Source organism: Pezoporus flaviventris, unplaced genomic scaffold, assembly GCF_033815535.1.
Source record: "Pezoporus flaviventris isolate CSIRO_AGI_PZ_B2104156 unplaced genomic scaffold, CSIRO_AGI_Pfla_v1 ptg000069l, whole genome shotgun sequence".
NCBI lineage: Eukaryota > Metazoa > Chordata > Aves > Psittaciformes > Psittacidae > Pezoporus > Pezoporus flaviventris.
In genome coordinates this window covers 554,112-574,133 of record NW_026892617.1, presented here as the reverse complement: position 1 = coordinate 574,133, position 20,022 = coordinate 554,112, and the positions used below count along the sequence as shown (strand labels likewise).

The window sequence follows — 20,022 nt, the reverse complement described above, 5'->3', positions numbered from 1 at the left end:
CATGGGCATTGCCACCATCCTGGGGCTTTCCAGGCCAGCGGAGATAGAACCATCCCACTACCACGTCCAGTGCTTTGAGTCCTAAATGCTTCGAGGTTCCTGCTTCAGTCTTGGCAGGATTAGAACAGGCATTGTCTTCTCCACCTGGTAGCTGTCTTACCTAGGTTAGCTGTTACACTTAACACCTCCTTAAATTCATTAAGTCCGTTCTAAAGACGCTGCTTTTGGTCATACTCAGGTCTTTGCCTCCATTCTGAGTGAAAACAAATACTCCAAACCAAGCAGAACTTTCATACACAATTCCTTTATTAAATCCATGTGTTACAAAACTTCTACCACCAACCGTCCAAGTGCTCAGTGTTAGGATGCCCTCTACCACCCCAACAGAGGACTGCTGGTGCGGGGGGCACCCAACAGCTCCTTCCTCTGCCTGATGCGACCAAGCGAACAGAGTAAGAGAACTGAAAGCCTTGAAGTAAACCTGCACAACGCAGCTATAGTCACTAAGCATCCACGTAAGGGTTGTGTGAGCAGCAGTGTGTTATGTTGGTCGAGAGGCTGAAATTTAAGGAAGTAGAGATTTGCATCCTCCCACGAAAACATTTGTTGGAAAACAAGCTGGAAAACCAGTGAAGAGAATTTCTCTTCCAGGCAAGCGAGATCTTCTCTTCTTCTCAGGTCAGAAGTCAGGTTTTTCTTCCAGCTCTTTGGCTGTTCAGCTATTGACCTGAATGAGCTTTAAACAGCTGCCTTACAGCAGCATAAACTGGAAGTCTAATGAGCTTTGATAAGCGAGCATGCCACAAGCTGGCGTGTATTTCCAGAGCACTCTTCAAAAGGCCATTTAGACATGGAAATGTGCATCTGAACTCTAGCAGTGATTGTGTCTTATCCCTATGGATCCCTCATATTCCTGAGTTTGTTCCATTGGTTAAATTGCCAGGACAAAGCAGCAAGCTAACCAACTAATGAAAGATAATACAGTCAGAAAGGCCACAAAAAAGGGATTGCAAATCTTTTCATGGGTATGAGCTGGCCCACTGATCCCATGGGAAAATTAAGCCACAAAAACTCGTGTTATTTTCTTGCTAACAACTAAGGTGAACAAAAACTTTGTTTCAACCCAAACTCTCTTTCCACATAGATGTATATATGTAGGAATATGGGATAGAATAGCAGCTCAGCCTACAACTGTGCAAACTTTATACCTATATCCCGTGGCTAAATTAAGTCCAGTGTAAAACCACTGTACCACTTTAGTAACTCGGATTCTGTCACTTGCTCCATCCTGTGGTCCTGCTGATAAAGCAGCACCAATCCTCTCACCGCAGAGAGCAAAACTCTGCTCTTCCCTTCTCTCTCCTTCCACTCAAAACTTGTCCCAGTGCAGTGAAAGTCCTGGAGCTCCTCAAGCTCATTCAGTCTTCACAGGGCAGGGAAAGCTGTTTAGAGTGATGATGCAGGTGAGAAACAGGGGCTCAAAAGGACCAGAACCACACTTGTGCAAGTCTGACCTCTACAAGTGGCTGTCAAGAAGAGGTACATTTTCTATTGCTGCTCAGTGTTTGGAAATAGCTTTTTTCCAGCCACACAGAACCCAGGTCTCTGAACAGGAAGAAGCAGCAGAGTCTGGTCCCCAGGAGGGAGATGCAAGATGGAGTTACTGCTCCACCTCCCAGCCCACACCTTGTTTTCCTCAACTGTATATTGGCCTGGCTCTGCTTATAATCCAGTTCTCACACTTGAGAGTCATTTGTTGGTGTTCAATATCTTACATTAGCAGTACAGTCTACTAAACATACATATAGACATCCTGGATGTATGAAGACTGCCAGACCACCTCTTCTGCTGTTACTTTGGGGTTGATGTGTTTGTGTCTCACAGGCATGAATGATGCCAACACTAGTCTGCACTGGAGACAGTACCACTGTCACTTCCCAATCCCATCTGTTCTCAGGCTAAAACCCTGCTCAGGATCCACTACAGGAAGCCACAAAGTCTGTCCCTTGGGGTGCAACCAAAAACCACAGCTGGCAAACATGGTATTCTGTACATAGACTGACTTATTCATGGGGTACCTGCAGCACATGGGTTTTAGATTGAGATAGGGCTTCTTAAACCACTGAAGTTTTCATCTGGATGCTGAGATTGTATTAAAAAGGAAAACCACTACCACCCTAGAGCAAGAGAGCCACAGTTGTAGTCAGCATCACATTTTCAGCTGTATCAAACCTGAATTTTCTCAAAACAAAGCACTCTTTCTCCTCTGCTCCAAGATCCATCCCCCAGGGTTTACATCCATTTGTAACATCTTCATCACCCACTTGTCTTTCCTGGCCCCATCAATGAACTCATCAAGAGACAGCTGCCCTGTGTATGAGATGAGGGGAACAAGATGGGGAGACAAAACGTGACCAGTAAGACAAGAAGAGGAAGGCAGGAAAGAAATCCATCTATGTTTCAGAAAATATGCTAACAAGACAAAAGCTGTACTTCATTTCCTCATGCACATCAGCCCAGCTAGCTGACAGAGAAACCACCAGGCTGGAACCCAATGCATTCACACCTACCCCAGCCCATCAGCTAACATGAAACGCTGCATTAGCTTACACATGCTCTTCAGGAGGACTGCAAGTCTGATCCTGCAAGCTCCAATTTGCCTAGAGCTACTGTCTTTACTCAAGGTATTTGTGCTGGGACTGGGACCTACACTCTGGCTGCTGAAGGCTTTCAGAGGATGTGTGTGGCATCAAAATCCAGCCAAAATAGTGTATTATACATATATATAATCCTCTGTATTATGCATAATTATTTTGTCCTGCTGCACCAACTTCCCCCTGATTCCAACAAGCAAAGCAGAACCAAACCCAGTGTGTCTGAGTAACATAACAGCCCTAAGTGATTTCTTGATAGATGGAATTAAAGTAGCCTGCCCAGCACAGATAACTTCATTACACATGAATGCAATCTGAGCCATCCATCACTTACCATCCCCGTTCTCATCCACTAACTGAAATATCCTGTCCACAACCTCCTCTGGCGTGAGCAATGGCGTCCTCTCCTCCACCTCTGACCGACACACTTTCTTCAGCTTGTAGATGGACTGAAAAGAAGTTCACAGATTAGAAGGACTGGAAAATGAAAAGCAGTGAACTCCATTATCCCCCCAGCAGCGTAAAGGTCTTATACAAAGGCTGTGGTTTGAACCTCTCTGCAAAGACCTGTCACTCGACAGCCTCAGACCTTTAATGAAACCTCTGACCTTACGCTCACACACACTGTGGATTACTTCAGTTGCTCTTTGAAGCAACTGCACTCCCATTTTCCTTACACATCTTGGTCAGACCTCAGGGTTCCTTTGCAAAGAACAAGGAAAGGGTTTCACAGCTGGGAAAATCTGACTTTGGAGTATGACTTCTTAACATCTGAGGCCAGGCACATCTGGACTTACCCTGCCCTCTCCCCCCAAGGAACCCGCGCCCAAGGTGCAAGATCAAGCCTGCATTAGCACACATTTTGACCCACTTTGTCACTGGAAAGGGGCAGATTTTATCCATTCCTCCCATGACAACCACCTGCTCGTTATTAACTTCACTCCTTAGGCTGACAGGGTTTGTCTGAACTCTTAACAGAGAGGGGATTAGGAAGAGCCTAACACAGCTCGGGCCAATTCCTGGCTGACCTCAAAACTATAATTGAACCTGCCCCAGACACACACCCCAGATCCTCCTGGTGCTGCAGGTAACAAGCTGGTCACACCTTCTGGCCAAAAGGCTCTGTCCACAGACCCAGTTTCGGTTTTCACCTCGGGTATTTGATAACCATTGACTGAGCCTCATGGGTACTGCTGGGCAAGGGTCAGCATCTGCAGTCCAGCACAAGCACCAAGATACTTACCTAAGGACATTTGCCTTAAAATAAGAAGCCAGGTACCCTGTGTGTGACTGTCTGCTAAGCCCCGTGCCTCCTCTCACACAGTCACTAGTTACAGCTAAGTGCAGAACAACAGAACTCAATCACTGCAGGAGGGATTTCCGCACTGATTTGTGCCTCTCTATATCCTCACCAGCTACTAAAGCAGGAAACCTGACTCCTGTAACAGGCATGGGGTGAAACTCTCTTGTGCTGGTGACTGCAATGGATCTTGGTGTAAGAAGGATGAAAGGAAAGGCAGAGCAGAGATAGAGGAACTTCACAACAGCACCCAGATGCCTTGTTTCTGAGCAGCAGCAGAGCCAGGCTGCCTGCAGCGGGTAGAATGATTCCTCAGCCACCCCATGGGGCTCCATCAAACCACTGAGCATGTAACCCTTCCTCCAAGGTCAGGCAATTTCACTTCCTCACTACCCACAGCTGCCTTGAAACCTGATTATCACAAACCCCATGTACATCGCTACATTGCCAAAGAACAGTGATTGCTTAAATGAGTGATGAGGCAATGCCTACTTACCTCCACAATTTCCAACAGCTCAGGTTTATCTATGCAGCCATTCCCATCCTTGTCATACACTTTGAATGTCCACCTCAGCTTGTGTTCCAGTTTTCCTCGTAAAACAAGATTCAAGGCAGCTACATATTCCAGAAAATCAATGGTATTATCCTGTCGAAACAGGAAAGCAGCTGCTGAATGATACTTAACTGGGAATACTTGATATAAAACCGCTTACAAAACCTGGATTAAAACTGCCAAAAGATAATCCATGGGACAGCTATTTCACAGACCATTTGTGCCAGTTTGAGACCCCAGCGCCCCAAGGATGAGTCCATGAGGAGTGTGACACTGGAGAGGAAAGCAATTTGACACTGCAATAAGGGGGACATGCACCAGGACTCCAGAGATTGGTGATTTAAGTACCCCAACGACAGCACAGATTACATGGAGGACAGGGAGGCAGATGAGGATCAGTGCAGGAGGTAGTGACTTTTTGGGAAGGGCTTGCCATTCTCAGTGGCCTCAATTGCTTCATCACCAAGACCAACACCCAACCATCACCCCATTCCTCCATCCTTCTCCCCTTGTTTGATCTTGATCCAACTGAGGAAGACTTCAGCCTTGGAAGGGATGCAGAGCTCCCTCCGCAGCATCCAGCAGACACCTCTCATGCAGATCAACACCATCCCCAGGGATGAGCCAGGGCCCCAAATCACTCTACAGCCTTCCCCACCCCATCAGCAAACCCCTAGGTCTGGGCTGTGCACCACCTTCCTGGCACTGAAATGCTCTGCAACAACACAGCCATGATGAAACACTGCTGCTACTGGACTTTGAAGGCCAGCAAGCATAAAGAAACAATTGAGCTTCTTACCATATTACTGATGGTCCTTCAGATGGTTAGGTCCTGCTTAACTGACTATATACCATGGGTACATTCAAGCAAAACCATGGGCCTAAGCCTAATTTGGTGTTCTTAAAACATACAAACACAAGCATCCCTTGGAAAGGGATTTTCAGACTCCTTAGAGCTGCTCCTCAAAATGGGACTTCACCTCCTGCCCACTGCTTGATCCACAACACTTCAGGCACAGCTTTCCGAACAGGGTTGGGACCAGGACCTTCAGTAACCTGCAGGAATCTGGGTTTGCCAACTTCAAATTCCAAGACCAGCCTGACCAGCCCACACCCTCCAGAGCTTTTCCTAATCCTTCCTGACAAACTGACTTTTGCTGCCTCTTTCATGTGATTCTGTCACTGGCTGCAAGGGAAGCTGAAGGGACATTGGTGTATTTGAGGTATGACAGACTTGTTGCCTCTTTTCCTGTAGTTAGACACAGCAAACCCTCTACTTTGAGCATGACCAAGAGCTCTGGGGAGGAAAAAAGGAGCAAGCATTGCTTGCCCATTTCAAGATGACACAAAAACCATCAAATGACATTTGGTTTGAGTATCTAAAATAGCACAGGCTACTATGAGGTTCTTTTGCACCAGCATATGGGTATGCATGAACTGCTACTAAACCAGAAAGCCCACTTTTCCCAGGTGTCTGATAACAAACACAGCAATGGGAATTAAAACCAGAATGTCCCAATTGTTCAGCATTCCTTTGCTTTTGAGCAGCTAAAATCAATATTTTGTTACATGCCACCTGCTCATACCGCATATATACACTTCATCCAGTGTATAGCAAGCCTGAGTAGGACTTTCCTCTGTCTGTAATTCCCCTTCTATCATAATAGAGATGCGTTCCTCATGTAACCATCTTGGCTATTTGAAGCTCTTTCAACACTGTCTCAAAAACTGGCTGCCTAAAGCTCATAGGATCAGGGAATGGTTCAGGTTGAAGGGACCTTAAAGCTCCTCCAGCTCCAACCCCTGCCACGGGCAGGGACCCCTTCCACTGGAGCAGCTTGCTCCAAGCCCCTGTGTCCAACCTGGCCTTGAACACTGCCAGGGATGGGGCAGCCACAGCTTCTCTGGGCACCCTGTGCCAGCGCCTCAGCACCACCAAATCCAGGTCCAAAGAGCAGCAGAAAGACATGAATTATTAGATAAATAACTTCAAAACCTCCTCACCACTTACCCCATTCTTATCAAAAGCTCTGAACATGTTTTCAATGTACTCTGCTGCTTCACGGTTATCCTGGACCCCGAAGAACCGCTTGAATTCGTGCATGAAGAGGGTCCCACTGGGACATTCGACCACAAACTTCTTGTACCATTCCTGCAGTTCTGCAACATCAATCTCTGTTTGCTCCCCTTCAGCGTTGGTGAATTGCTGTCCCATTCTGCTCCGTAAAGCAAGATAAAAACAACCAAAGGAAAACCCTGCCAAAGCCTTTTGCTTGTCTCGTCCTTTTGTCACCTTTAGTTGCTTGCTCTTTGTCCTCTTGCTGTCTTGTGCCTTTACTTGATGGTAATATTGCCTTGCTGTTTCACCTTCTTTATGTTTTGCTTTCTTCTTCCTCTTTTCCTCCTAGTTTTCACCACCACAGCTTTGGGTGCTCGCTTGGTGATCGCACAGTTGCTTCTCTGCCTTAGAGCAGTATAAAGCGTGGCATGAGGCATGTTTAAAAATAGCTAAGATCATTAGGAGATTCCCACTTATGAGCCACGGAGACCTTCAGATGTTCCAGGCTGTGCCCTATTTAGGGCCACAGCCCAGATGCTCAGGATCCTTCTGCACACTAATAGCTTCATGTCAAAGAACTTGAAAGCCAGGGTTCACTGCTGGGGCTTGTATAACCTTCTTGTTGGGGATACCCAGTGGTTCAGAGAAAAGGGACGTGGTATCAAACACCAACTACAGAAAGCAAGCCCTGAAAAATGAAGCACACAGCACTCACATGAAGAAATCTGCTAATGGATAAAGTTAATTAAATGCCTACTATAGGCTTTTCTCTATATAAAGTGACCAAGAGAACAAGTAAATGCATGCAGCTATAAATACACATCTCATTTCCACAATTCATTCATAAAACTCTCAGCTAAAAGAAACAGAATTATTTAATTTCTCTAATTTTTTAAACATTGAGCTATTCTTATTTTCCCTCCATGCCTTTAATTATTAACACACACTTCCTACTTACTCTTACTAACAAATATTGCTTGCTTCTACTCCAGCCTCTTTCCATGCCAAAGGAAGCCCCAAGCCCCAAGCCCCAAGCCCCAAGCCCCAAGCCCCAAGCCCCAAGCCCCAAGCCCCAAGCCCCAAGCCCCAAGCCCCAAGCCCCAAGCCCCAAGCCCCAAGCCCCAAGCCCCAAGCCCCAAGCCCCAAGCCCCAAGCCCCAAGCCCCAAGCCCCAAGCCCCAAGCCCCAAGCCCCAAGCCCCAAGCCCCAAGCCCCAAGCCCCAAGCCCCCTTACATACAACCTACTGCTCTTTGCTTTAGTTGCTAGAGCCACCAGCTTTTATCCATGTCATTCCAGGTGTTCAGAATTCAACCATTATCCATGTCAGCTGGAAGGAAATTGCCTGTAGCTATAAATGTGTCTGAGCCAGCCTGGCATCTGGATGGGATTCTTCTTTTAAGAGGATTGAAGCAGCATTGAAAGGAAATAGTAGGCTCCCTGTTGCATTAATCCTTAGGCCCAAAGGTTTTATGCTGTTTGCTTCTTTAACAAACTGTACTTTTTTTACTTACTTTGGGATGAAAAGCGTCTTACATGGATCAAATTTCAGTGTAAAACTTGATACTGCAGAACAGGGCAGTGATTCACGTCCTACAGTAGGAATAGGGTTTGCTCTGAATCTGCTTGCTTCTTTAACTCATCACTGGTAGTGCATGTGGCTGTGTGTGTAGATACAGATATGTAGTAAAGTATAAGTTTGCAGTTCTGTGTGTAAGCATACCCAGGCAATGCGTGGTTTCATTTCAGAGTCTTAAGTGCTGTGCTACTTCTATCCTCCTTTTGCAAGCATGGAGTTGGATGGGAAGGACTAAAGCAGTTACTAAGAAGACTAAGGCTGCTCTCTTAACAGGAAGGTACATTTTAATCTTGTTTTAACAGGAGTACTGTTGGTCTTTGTGCCTTAAACAATGTAATGTAATGAATACACTCCATCCTTCCCTTTGTAAAGGTTTCAGCCTACACCTCTTAGATGACTTGTCTGCAGCAGAACAGCTTGAAATCTGGCTCATCAGAAAAGGTTACACTGGATCTATTTCCCAGCCCTGGTCTCTGCTGGACCTCCTGAAACAGTCTTTGGCACAGTCACTGTGGTATTTATAAACCAGTTCTGTTGTGTTTTCCACTTCCCCATCCTCAGTTACAAAGATCATGTAAAGAAACAGCTTTTTCCCTCCAATATTTCACAGAACTCCAGACTGGTTTGGGTTGGGAGGGACCTTAAAGCTCATCCAGCCCCAACCCTGTGCCCTGGGCAGGGACACCTTTTACTAGAGCAGCTTGCTCCAAGCCCCTGTGTCCAACCTGGCCTTGAATATTTGTTGAACCATCCTGGCAAGCACATGGGTTCTCTCTGGGTCGTAAAGAGCTGCTGGGGGACACAGGGTGGGGAGACCTCATGGCTCTTTCTCCAGCAGCACATCAGGGGAGTTCTGCATGTGCTGGGGTGAAGCTTTCCACCATTTCGTGCTGTGCTGCACCACGGCTGCATGCTGGAATGCGAGAGCTGTGAGCAGACAGCAAGACTCCACATGCCCAGGACATTGTCTTGCCTCATTGCATAATGTTGTTTTGCCTTATGGGAACTTAGTGATCTGTTCCCAGGAGAGAAAATGGTTCCTCTTTGTTTTGATGACTCCAGCCTTTTCCAGCTAGGAACAAAGGACTGCAAGAGACCTGGGTTACAAAGCTTAGCTGGTGTTATCGCAGGTATCACGATACAATCGTGTTGATAAAAGTACTGATGTTAATTTGGCACCAAAATAAAAGCAAATCCTATAGCTCCTGGTATGAAAATTCCTCTGCATTGTCCCAAAGTGCGCGCTCTGTACACTGTGTGAAAGAGCTGCTGTCGCACAGCCAGGAGATTGCCGCTTCATGAAGTACAGTCTGTCAGCCAAAGGCTTTCTTCATCTGACTTAAAAAAGATGCAGGTAGAGGTAAATATAAGCAGAAAGAATAAAAAGTGAAGGGGTTGGTGCTGTTTGGCTGCTGGGTTAGGATCAATGCTTTATATATTATGTCAGAGCGAACACTTTGGATGGTTAGTTGCAAACAGCTTACATGCCTCATTACATGTCCTGCCTAATGAGCTATCCCTAGATTCTCACCTAGACAGCTCAGAAGCTGCAGAGTTTCCCAGCTGAGAGCATGGAAAAGGAGAGCTTGTTTCCTGCCGGTTCACTACCACAACATGCTGCCACACGCTGCAGCGCCGGCTGTAGAGACTCAAGAAAAACACAAACCCTGCGTTGGGCTGGAACACTCACTGGTTTGGCATCCGCGTTCCCACTCGGGGAAGGCACGGAGCCTGTAATAAAGGTGCAGGCGGGCACAGCTGCGGGAGGACCAGCCTCAGTGAAACTGGAGGCAAAGGAGATCCTAAACCCACGCTGGAGCAGCCCTCGCCTCTCATTTTGCTCCATTATGTTTCATACCACAGCCATGACCTGCCCTAAGACCCCACTCATGGGCTGGGCAGTCAAGGGTCCTTATAGAGGCTCTAGAAACAGCAAAGCTCTGCCCCAGCTGGTCCCAACTCTCTGCCTCAGACAGCCCAGGTGTGTGGGTGCTTGTGCCGCATCACCCGTGTCTGCTTCCTCAAGCGTCAGCCCACAAGGAAAGCAGACCTGTGGCATCCTTAAATTTACCCATCACCATGCAGGATGGGCATGTGGACAGGAGGAATGTGGGGAGGATGAAGGCAGCCTTTGAGAGATCAAAGATCCCTCATAGTTTGGCTGGGAGTTCAGCTCTCTGTCTGTGTCTCTTTCCAGCTGCTCGCTATTTGGCCATATATTGTGTTTTTATACAGTGGGAATAACTATGGGGGATAAGGTATTCATCATCATGGAATGGTTTGGGTTGAAGGGACCTTAAAGCTCCTCCAGCTCCAGCCCCTGCCACAGGCAGGGACCCCTTCCACTGGAGCAGCTTGCTCCAAACCCCTGTGTCCAACCTGGCCTTGAACACTGCCAGGGATGGGGCAGCCACAGCTTCTCTGGGCACCCTGTGCCAGTGCCTCAGCACCCTCCCAGGGAAGAGCTTCTGCCTAAGAGCTCAGCTCAGTCTCCCCTCTGGCAGGTTAAAGCCATTCCCCTTGGCCTGTCCCTGCAGGCCCTTGCCCCAAGCCCCTCTCCAGGTTTCCTGGAGCCCCTTTAGGATTTTTCTCTGTATGTGAAGACTTTCAAACGTTCACCCAGGGCTGCTCCCGGGATACGTCAACCTTCCCAAAGCCGGGATTCAGCACATGAATGGAAAGAGACGGGAAATCCCCCGTTTTCTTCCCGTTCACTGAACCCCATCACTGACTCCCGCAGGCTCCCTCGCTCCTGACTCACGGCTCCGGTTTCCCACCCACGAGAAGAACCGAACCGGGGGTGGGGGGGGTGTGGCCTCCGGGCAGGGGGCGTGGCCTGACGGGGCGGGGCGGCGGCTGCGCCGGGCGCACCTGGGCAGGTGCGGGCGGGGCTCAGGCCGCGGGTGTCGCCGCGCTCCGCTGCCCTCGCCCCCTCCGAGAGCCCCCGCGGGCCCGGAGCCGCCGCCGCCCGCCCGCAGGGAGGGGTAAGTGTGCGGGGCGGGGGGCGCGGGACCCCGAGCCCAGCCCCACCCCACCCACCACCGCCGAGCGCCCTTCGCGAAGCCGCGTCCCGAGCGGGGCTCCGGGCCGCGGGGTTTGGTTGGGACGCGGAAAGCCGCGGGGCGGAGGGGGCCCGGCGGAGCGCAGGACGCGCTGGTGGCCGTGGGAGGGTGGCGGGACGGGGCCGGTGGGAGATGCGGGGTCGGGCTTGAGCGGGGGGGCCGCGGGAGGGGGGCAGCGGGAGGGCAGAGCCCGGTGTCTGTGGGGCTGCGCGCTCCCTGCGGCTGTATTCGCCTCAGGCTACGTCTATCGGGTTGGTGTAAATGAGGCCCAAAGTTAGGGCGAGGGTGACTTGTCCCGTCCCATCCCATCCCCTCCGCCTCTTGTCGGACCGGAGCCGTTACCATCCTGGGAACCCAATTTATCGGTAACGGCTCATGCCCCTTCCGAGGCACCAAGGTTATCGGGCCGTGGAGGGGTTGAGGTTATTCCACTGGGCATATGGTAAGGGCTTGTAGTGCCCAGAGGGTGTTGCTGGCCCCGAGCAGGGCAGGGAGTGCGGGTGGCTGCAGGAAAAGTGATGTACGGGTCTCTGAAACGTGGAGCTGCGGGTTCCTAGTGCAGGGAAGTGATTAGGTGTTGGATACTCAGCTGAAAATTCAGTGTTTCTGTGTGCGAATACTAATATTAAAGGGTTGAGCTGCTTGCTGCTTGTCTTTGAAAATACAATACAAATCCCTGAAATACAGGATAATGCAGACAAAGGTAATGAGCAGAGGCCTGCGGTGTAGCTGCAGTGGTCCTGGAGAAGACCCCTGCCTTCTTTAGAGGCTTCATGACAAGGGTGGAGCGGAAGCACACTTGGGTGTGCAGGTGGAGAGTGAAAGCTTCTGTGCAGTGAGGCTGAGATCGGCGTCAGGTCACACCATCCTCTGTGATGTTACACTGGTTGGCTCCGTGCTGGACCCCCAGAACTCTCACAGTCATCCAGGATTGTCCCTGACCTTGGTCTCTCATCTGCGGCCCTCAGGGAAGTGGCTGCAGGATGTCTGCTCATTCTTGAGCTTGTTTGAGTTGTTCTTGTTGGGGTGAATGTCTCCTCTACAAGGAAAAACGTCTGACTTAATAATAATTGTGGTACAGAGAATAATTACATTACTGACCAGAGATGCATTAGCAGCACAGGGATGTGCTAATTACCCCCCCGCACCAGCAAATTTGAGTGGGAATAAAGCAAACTGGAGGATCCCTGGGTATGTGCACTGAGGAGTCCTGAGCGCTGCCTTTGGTAATTCCCATTAATAGTGTGAGATATTCCCCGAGCTCACCCTTGGCTCCAGGAGCCTCTGGCATTGGTGGACCTGCCAGATCGAAGTTGAAGGCTGTAAGAGGCTGACTCACTGTCTGAGCCCAGCAATGGGATTCAAGTTGGTTTGGTCTCGGTTATCGTGTCAACAAGTCGTTAGTGATAAAAGGTCATAAAGCATTGTAATGTGGTGTATTGACAGACGCTGTCTGTGAGCAGAGGGACAATTCCGACCTCATTCGGCAATGCCATTACACCTCCATGGGACTGAATGTATTTTGTTTGAGAGGCACGAGTTTTATTTCCTGATGTGTGGGTTTGAATTCACTCCTGGTCTTGCAAATGGGTATGTACATGGTGTATGTTATTAGAAGCAGAGGGAACTGCTTGTAAAGTTAAGAGGTGATGGAAACAAGCTTTAGTTTCCTTGTTACAATGAGAAGTAATTCTTCTTTTTGCAGTCGATATCTGGATTTGGTCTCAATTCTAAGTCCAGGATTAACCTGGACTTTGTGTCTTTGCAAACACGCTACTGCAAGTTTAATTCTGATAGTGTTTTCCACCTGGGGAACTAAGACAGGAGAGTTTCAGAAGCACACGAATAACTTTGATGACTGCTTTCTGATCCTTTGCAGCTCCTGGGGAGCAATCTGCTGACATGCCCAGGTCCTTGATGAAGCACATGTTCAAACTCTTACTTAGAGATGATTTGCAGTTGAATCTGAATGTCTTCTTTACTTAACAGAGAAAATAAGCTGTGTTCAGATGAATTTTCTGTGAACACTTGTGTCTGAATGGGATCTGCAGGTATTTCAACAAATAAAACCTGTTCCTAGACTAGTTCTTGGATAGGATGTTTTTCATCTTCTCTTATCTCTGCTACTAGACACATTTTGCAACTCCTGCAGCAGTATTCAGGGCTTATGGCAAAGGTTTTGCCTATCCTGTAACTGCTTTATTCATGTAATTTCTCACATCTGCTTCAAGATTTACAAATGAATATGGGAAATACACCTTCAAAGCACACTTGTAGTGTAAAAACCCCCTCCCAAAACCTAAAGATACCAAATGCTGCCTGTTCTTGCAGAGGAATAATTGTTACTTCTGTTTGTTTGCCTTTGTCTCTGTTCTGCACAGGAAAAATACTGTTGGTTGGCAGCAAATGTATTAGCAACACCAGGATACTTGAACAACAGCTTTGATAAGTTAATTAAAGCATTGCTCTTAGGAAAAAACCCTAAACATTAAGTCAACATCACTTGATTCCTAGCAGGAGTGTGGGCAGACTTGCAGTTCATGTCCTTCTGGATAAACATCCTGGTTACTGTAGGTCAGTGATGTTTGTGCATGGTTTCAACTGCGTTCAGGGTACTCATGAAAAAGTCATTCTGTGATGAAACAGACCCCTTCCCTTCAGCCTGATGCTTCCAGCTTCACCTCAACTGGGGCAAAAGCCTCTGGTTTGGCACAAGTTCTTTTTTCTCCTCCTCAGTGCAAGTCTGACCCGACTGAAGAAGCACTAAATCAGGCCCTTTTGCTAAGGCATACGTGGAGGCTTTTGAAACTCTCCTGCCTGTTCTTGCTGTGGCTTGTTTGTGGCTTTATCTCCTGCACTGCGTTTACGGCTCAGGTTTGATTGGGGCTCGCCCTCTGTGTGCTCAGTTCACACACAACGCGCACTCTCTGCTTCCCGGAGTATTTAACAGTGAGTTGTTCTTGTAACAGTTATGGTCCCTGTTTAGTGATGTGTTTGTAACTCCTCCTGGCAGGAAGGTCATCTAACTGAACCCAAATTAGCGTTTTCAAGGTGCAGGAAGACAACAGACAGCAGCAGGGTCCTCTTTCATGGAATTAACTGTATTTAAAGCATCTAAGTCTCAGTTAACCCTTAGCAGCTGCTCTGCCTTTTGTAGACAATGGCATTACACCCACGAAGAGTCCGCTTGAAGCCATGGCTGGTGGCCCAGGTAGATAGCGGGATGTATCCTGGCCTCATCTGGCTAAACCGAGAGGCGAAGCGGTTTCAGATCCCCTGGAAGCACGCAACTCGGCACAGCCCGCAGCACGAGGAGGAGAACACCATCTTCAAGGTGAGGGAGGGGAGAGCTCAGACACACCACGGCTCCTAACCAGAGACAAAGGGTTGAATTGTTGGCCCAGAAGCTGGGCAGCTATTTCAGTACCTGTTTCCAGGGACATTTTGTCCTGTTTCTTTGACCTCAGAAAAGCCACTTTGTGCACCTGGATGCCAGGCTTGGCACTGAAAGGCTGTGGAGTTCTTTAACCCTTTCTGACCACCTAAGGCCAGATGATGTCTGATTCCTTGGGCTCTGGGAGATGACTGCTGTTTACTCTATTTGCTCGGTTTAGGATGTGGTAGCTGGCCTGTTCTATGCAGCAAACCATTAAATACTGTTACTGTTAAATAAATCTGAAGAGGTCCACCGCAAACTTCCATTGCTGCTGTCCTTAATATTCTTATCCCAAGGGATTCATTATAACTCCTACACTTCTTTGAGGAACTTCTGACCTCTGCCTCTGAGGGATCTTGGCCTGATAGTGTGATGTGGGGCTGAGGGAGGGAGAGGACCAGTTGGATGGCTGTGGCTGCTCTTCTACTCTGTTCCAACCGAGCCCATTCCGCGGTGTGCAGGTTATGGCTCACTGTCAAAAATTGCTTGTGGTGCTGAACCTGAGAGACCTAGAAAAGCTCAGTGCCCAATGCTGTAACACTTATGCGTAATGTGTATGAAGATGCATGCATGGGGTTTGGAAATTTGGGTTTACATCTTGTTTTCTCCTCCTCCTTCTAATGGGAAAAACTATTAAAAGTGGGATTTTCCATTGCTGTTATCAAAAGAGGTATAGTTCAGACTTCTGCAAAGAGAAGGATTTTACAGCGAATTTGTTTGGAAGTTTGATTTCTGATAAAAGCTGCTCTGTTGAGAAGGCTGGACTGAACACGGTGTACTTTGTCCCCAGGCATGGGCTGTGGAAACAGGAAAGTACCAGGAAGGAGTCGATGAGCCTGACCCTGCAAAGTGGAAAGCCCAGCTCCGATGTGCTCTTAACAAAAGCCGGGAATTCAATTTGATGTACGATGGCACCAAGGAGGTGCCCATGAATCCTATTAAAATTTATGAAGTGTGCGATATCCCGCAATCCCAGGGATCAATCATTAATCCAGGTGAGGGCCTTGCTGACACAGGGCTGGTTACCGAGAGGCGCTTGTCCAATGTGAGTTCCGTTCCCTCAGCGTTAACTCTCAAGCTGCCTTTGTGTGCAAACCTGGCTGTGCTTAAGCTAAGAGGACACTGAATCATTGTATACCTGTATTAAAATGAATAAAGCTGTACCTGGTCAGCTGAACAGTCACATTGATGATAATTTATCCTTAGCTTTCTGAGTTATGTGTTAAACTGAAAATAGCATGTGGTATGGATCCAATTTTCCCTTTTCTATTTGGAAAATACACAAATAAATGTCCAATATAGTGCAGAGCCAATATGAAGATCACATTATTATTTCAAGGAGTGCATCACAGTGTTTCACACCGATCAACTACCCACAAGAATGTGCTTGTTTGTAGGCTCCACTGGCTCAGCTCCGTGGGATGAAAAGGATAATGATCTTGATGATGAAGAGGAGGAGGAATTGAATCAATCTCAGCATGTCCCTATTCAAGAGACATTTCCATTTCTTAATATCAATGGTTGGTGGCATAGACTAATGTATCAGTGAAGGAATTTGCTTGTAAAGTGGTTTATTGAGGAATCACTTCCTTTTTGTAGATTCTCCAATGGCTCCAGCCAGTGCAGAAAACTGCAGCCCCGAAGCTGTGTGGCCAAAGAATGAACCTCTAGACATGGAAATGCCCCCAACAGCACTGCAGCATGACTTCTTCAGCAGCCCTGAGCTCTGGATCAGCTCTCTACCAAGTATGTATATGGATTTCTACAGCTTCTGTCCTTGTTTTGACTTTTTCACTGTGGCTGTTTGCCCCTTAGCATGGGCAGCCATGTATAGTTTAAACATCCCTGTGTAGTGTGGGTTGTGTGGTGTGTGCCTGCTGCTGATGCAGTACATGTAAAGGTCCGGGAAAAGCCATACTGACAGGTTCTCTCTCAGTGACAGACCTAGAAATCAAGTTTGAGTATCGAGGGAAGGAGACCGGGCCGACGACGACTGTAAGCAACCCGCAGGGATGCAGACTTTTCTATGGAGAGCTGGGTCCTATGCCAGACCAGGAAGAGCTCTTTGGGCCCATTAGTTTGGAGCAAGTGAAGTTTCCAGGAACAGAGCAAATCACCAATGAAAGGCAGAAGATCTTCACAAGTCGGTTGCTGGATGTTATGGACAGGGGACTGATCCTGGAGGTCAGTGGCCATGCCATCTACGCTGTGCGGCTCTGCCAGTGCAAGGTGTACTGGTCTGGTCCCTGCGCGCCTTCTTCCACCACACCAAATTTGATTGAGAGGCAAAAGAAGGTCAAACTCTTCTGTCTGGAAACGTTCCTAAGCGGTAGGTAACTTCTGCTTGTGGAAAAGAGCTTCGGATGTTGGTCTGAGCACTTGGTGGCACTATTGGAAAGGGTGGGTGCACTAGTTAGTTTGCTTGTGCTTGGAGCATGGGTAGGAGCCACCACCTCCCTGGTTCCAGAGGACATGGAGCAGGTGTGCATTGGAAGAAAGTCAGAGTACACTCGTGTAATGCTCTGAAAAACCCTGGAGGGCCTTGCTGTAAAAGAAAGCTCTTCTGGTGCAAGAAATACACTGTAATTGTGTATGTGTAAGAGGTGGCTCAGCGTGTGGGTAAGACCTGGGAATGTTTCTAACCAGATGAGAACAACCTTGCAGCATTGTGCTTTCCTTGCTAGAGCTGATTGCCCATCAGAAGGGACAAATCGAGAAGCAGCCACCATATGAGATCTACTTCTGTTTTGGAGAAGAATGGCCTGATGGAAAGCCCAGGGAGAGGAAGCTGATTGTGGTTCAGGTAAGAGCTGAGGCTCTGAGGTGACACACACGTTGCTGGGGACTGGTGCGTTGGCTCTGGATGGAAGCCTGCAGGCATGGTTCTTCCCTGTTTGGGTTATTGACACCAGGAAACAGCAATAGGGCTGATGGGTTTTGTGACAGCAAATACAAATGTTACCCAACAGCATCAGTCTGTGCCTGTCCTTAGGTTAGCGTGGAAACCATCCCCTGCACCCAGGGCAAACCAGCAGGACTACAGTGTGTGCCCCAACCGCCTCTTTCACGCAGGTCATTCCCGTGGTGGCCCGGATGATCTATGAGATGTTTTCGGGTGACTTCACGCGCTCCTTTGACAGCGGCAGCGTGCGCCTGCAGATCTCCACCCCCGACATCAAGGACAACATCGTGGCCCATCTGAAGCAGCTCTACCGCCTGCTGCAGAACCACCAGGAGGGGTGGCCCATGCAGGCGCCCGCCATGCACATGGCGCAGCCGCTGCCGGCGCAGTGACAGGCGCGTGGCTCGGCCCCGGGCTTGCTTTATGTTGTACATACAGAAAAAGTTATTTCTTACCGAGTGCCTTGCCTAAATCTGAATAAAATCGATGTAAATCTGGGCTTCTGATTCGGTGTCAGTGGTCTGTGGTACCTTTGGGAGAATTCAAAAGCAAGGGGATTACAGGGATACCGTAAGCTCCTTCACTCTTCCCAGCTCTTTGCTAAAGAAACTCATGTACAAATCGCATTTTCAATGCTGTAGTATTTTTTTAATCGACCACTGGTATTTTGTATATAAATACGTGATCATTCTTTCTTTCTTCTCTGATCTGCTCTATTAGACCTGCCTGGAGCATATCACTTTATTTAATTTCATTTCTCTCTTTTAAAGTGCTTCTTAGCTGCAAGCTGTACAGATTTATAGTTAAATAAACCAGCTCTACGTGCTTTGAGAAGCCTCCTCCTCCTCCATCCACCTCTGGAAGCAGGGGCATGGCTCTGTGCTGTGCTTCTTACACACACACACGCATACACATTGCTTCCCTCAGCTCTGGCTGCATGTGACGGCAGCGGCCTGCTCCCAAACGCCTCCTTCCTTGTCGGTGACGCCGGCGAAGCCAAGACCGGGGCGGAGCGGCCCCATCGAGTGTGCCCGGGCCTGCGCCGGAGCGGAGCGGCCTGGCCGGGCGGGCCCCAAGCGCTCCGCCCCGGGCTCCCTCCTCCGCCGGTGCCGCGGCCGCCCCGGAAGCGCTCCGCCCGGCGGTCGCTTCCCGTGCGCGTCCAGCGGCCATGGGCGCGGAGGTTCCGGCGGGCAGCGCGCTGTTGGTCCCGCAGCTCGTGGCAGCCGCTCGGGAGGAGCTGGGGGCCGGGGCCCGGCGGCGGTTACCGGCGGTCCGGGCCCTGCAGCTCGCCGGGGAGGTGCTGGCGGTGGCGGCGGGGTTGAAGCCGGCGCTGCTGTACGACTGCGGCGCGGCGGGCCCCGGCGAGCTGCGGCGGTACTTGGAGCGGCTGAGGGAGGCCGGGCTGGCCCCGCTCCGCCTCCATGTGCTCAGCGTTGAGGGCTCGGCGCTGCTGCTGCAGCCCGGGCTCGCCCGGCGGAGGTTGGCGGCCGTGCTGGGCGCACGCCCCGCGCCCTTCGTGGATGTCTCGGCAGGGCGGCAGCGCCCGGAGCTCTGCGGGCCAGCGCAGGCTGAGGCCATCAGGGGCCATCTTGAGACCCTCTTGGCCCACTTAAGCGCTGCTGAGGCCGCCAGCGCCGGCCCCGTGTCCTCCAGCGAGGTTGTCCCCGCAGGCTGGAACCTCTGCACCATCGTTGGGGTGCTGCTGGGCTACCCCGCAGCGTACACCTTCTGCGTGGAGGAGAGCACTGAGAACTGCCTGGCGCTCACGCCGCTGAGGGTGTTCACAGCCCAGGCCTCCTGCCCCAGGATAAAGGACAGCCTCGGGGTGCAGATCTACTCCTTCAGCATCCCAGAGAGCCTGTGCGGGGAGCTGGAGGAGGCGCTGGGGGCCTGGTGCGAGGAGCTGAAGGAGGCGTTCAGTGCGCAGAGTGACTTTGTAGGTCTGTGCATCTCGAGCGAGGTGGTGTCTCTGCCAGCGGTTGCCTTGTAAAACACGAGCAAGCTCAAGACTTCTTGGCCTTTCTCACTTGCATCACGGACTCGGGATTCCCCATGTGTGGCCCACAGGAGGCCATTGAGCACCAAAGGGTGAAGTGTGATGCACTTGGGCCCCCGACCTCATAGGCTGGTTGAAATCAAATGCATAGCATTGCAGAAAAACAGCGTGGATGTACACATGTGGTTTAAGCATCCATCCTGACTGCAGAGACTGCCCCGTGCAGTCAGGTTTTAGTTATTTGCTGCCAACGGCTGAGGATTAATAAACGCAATTGGAACACCATGTTATCTTGAGTTCCTGAAGCTTATTGTAGGCTCCAGATTGTATCGAATGAGGGGCAAATGCTGCAGTAGAACTTGCACCGTGCAGCTCCAAAAGGGGCTTAAACCCCTTGTCTTGGTTGGATTAATGTGCTAGCAGTGAAGGGGAAGCAGATGTGGGGATGTTTGGCTACAGGATGGTATCAGAGCCATGGGCTGAG

The 20,022-nt window shown here is 49.6% G+C and overlaps 3 protein-coding genes across 3 annotated transcripts; 2 read left to right on the top strand and 1 right to left on the bottom strand.

The window, feature by feature from the left end:
• Positions 1–646: 646 nt before the first annotated feature.
• On the bottom strand, positions 647–7,197 carry GUCA1B (guanylate cyclase activator 1B). Its single transcript, XM_061471998.1, has 4 exons — positions 6,519–7,197; positions 4,451–4,600; positions 2,989–3,103; positions 647–2,370 (listed from the first exon to the last, which is right to left on the bottom strand). Exons 1-4 carry the CDS (start codon positions 6,720–6,722, stop codon positions 2,243–2,245), a joined length of 597 nt encoding a protein of 198 aa, XP_061327982.1. The 5' UTR covers positions 6,723–7,197; the 3' UTR covers positions 647–2,242.
• A 6,464-nt stretch (positions 7,198–13,661) lies between these two features.
• Positions 13,662–18,051, top strand: IRF6 (interferon regulatory factor 6). The gene is made up of 8 exons (XM_061471811.1): positions 13,662–13,778; positions 14,362–14,538; positions 15,431–15,635; positions 16,038–16,160; positions 16,240–16,386; positions 16,577–16,969; positions 17,325–17,443; positions 17,713–18,051. Exons 2-8 carry the CDS (start codon positions 14,365–14,367, stop codon positions 17,932–17,934), a joined length of 1,383 nt encoding a protein of 460 aa, XP_061327795.1. The 5' UTR covers positions 13,662–13,778; positions 14,362–14,364; the 3' UTR covers positions 17,935–18,051.
• A 641-nt stretch (positions 18,052–18,692) lies between these two features.
• Positions 18,693–19,982, top strand: CUNH1orf74 (chromosome unknown C1orf74 homolog). Its single transcript, XM_061471809.1, has one exon. The coding sequence runs from the start codon at positions 18,711–18,713 to the stop codon at positions 19,530–19,532; it is 822 nt and encodes a 273-aa protein (XP_061327793.1). The 5' UTR covers positions 18,693–18,710; the 3' UTR covers positions 19,533–19,982.
• The last annotated feature ends 40 nt before the right edge of the window (positions 19,983–20,022 follow it).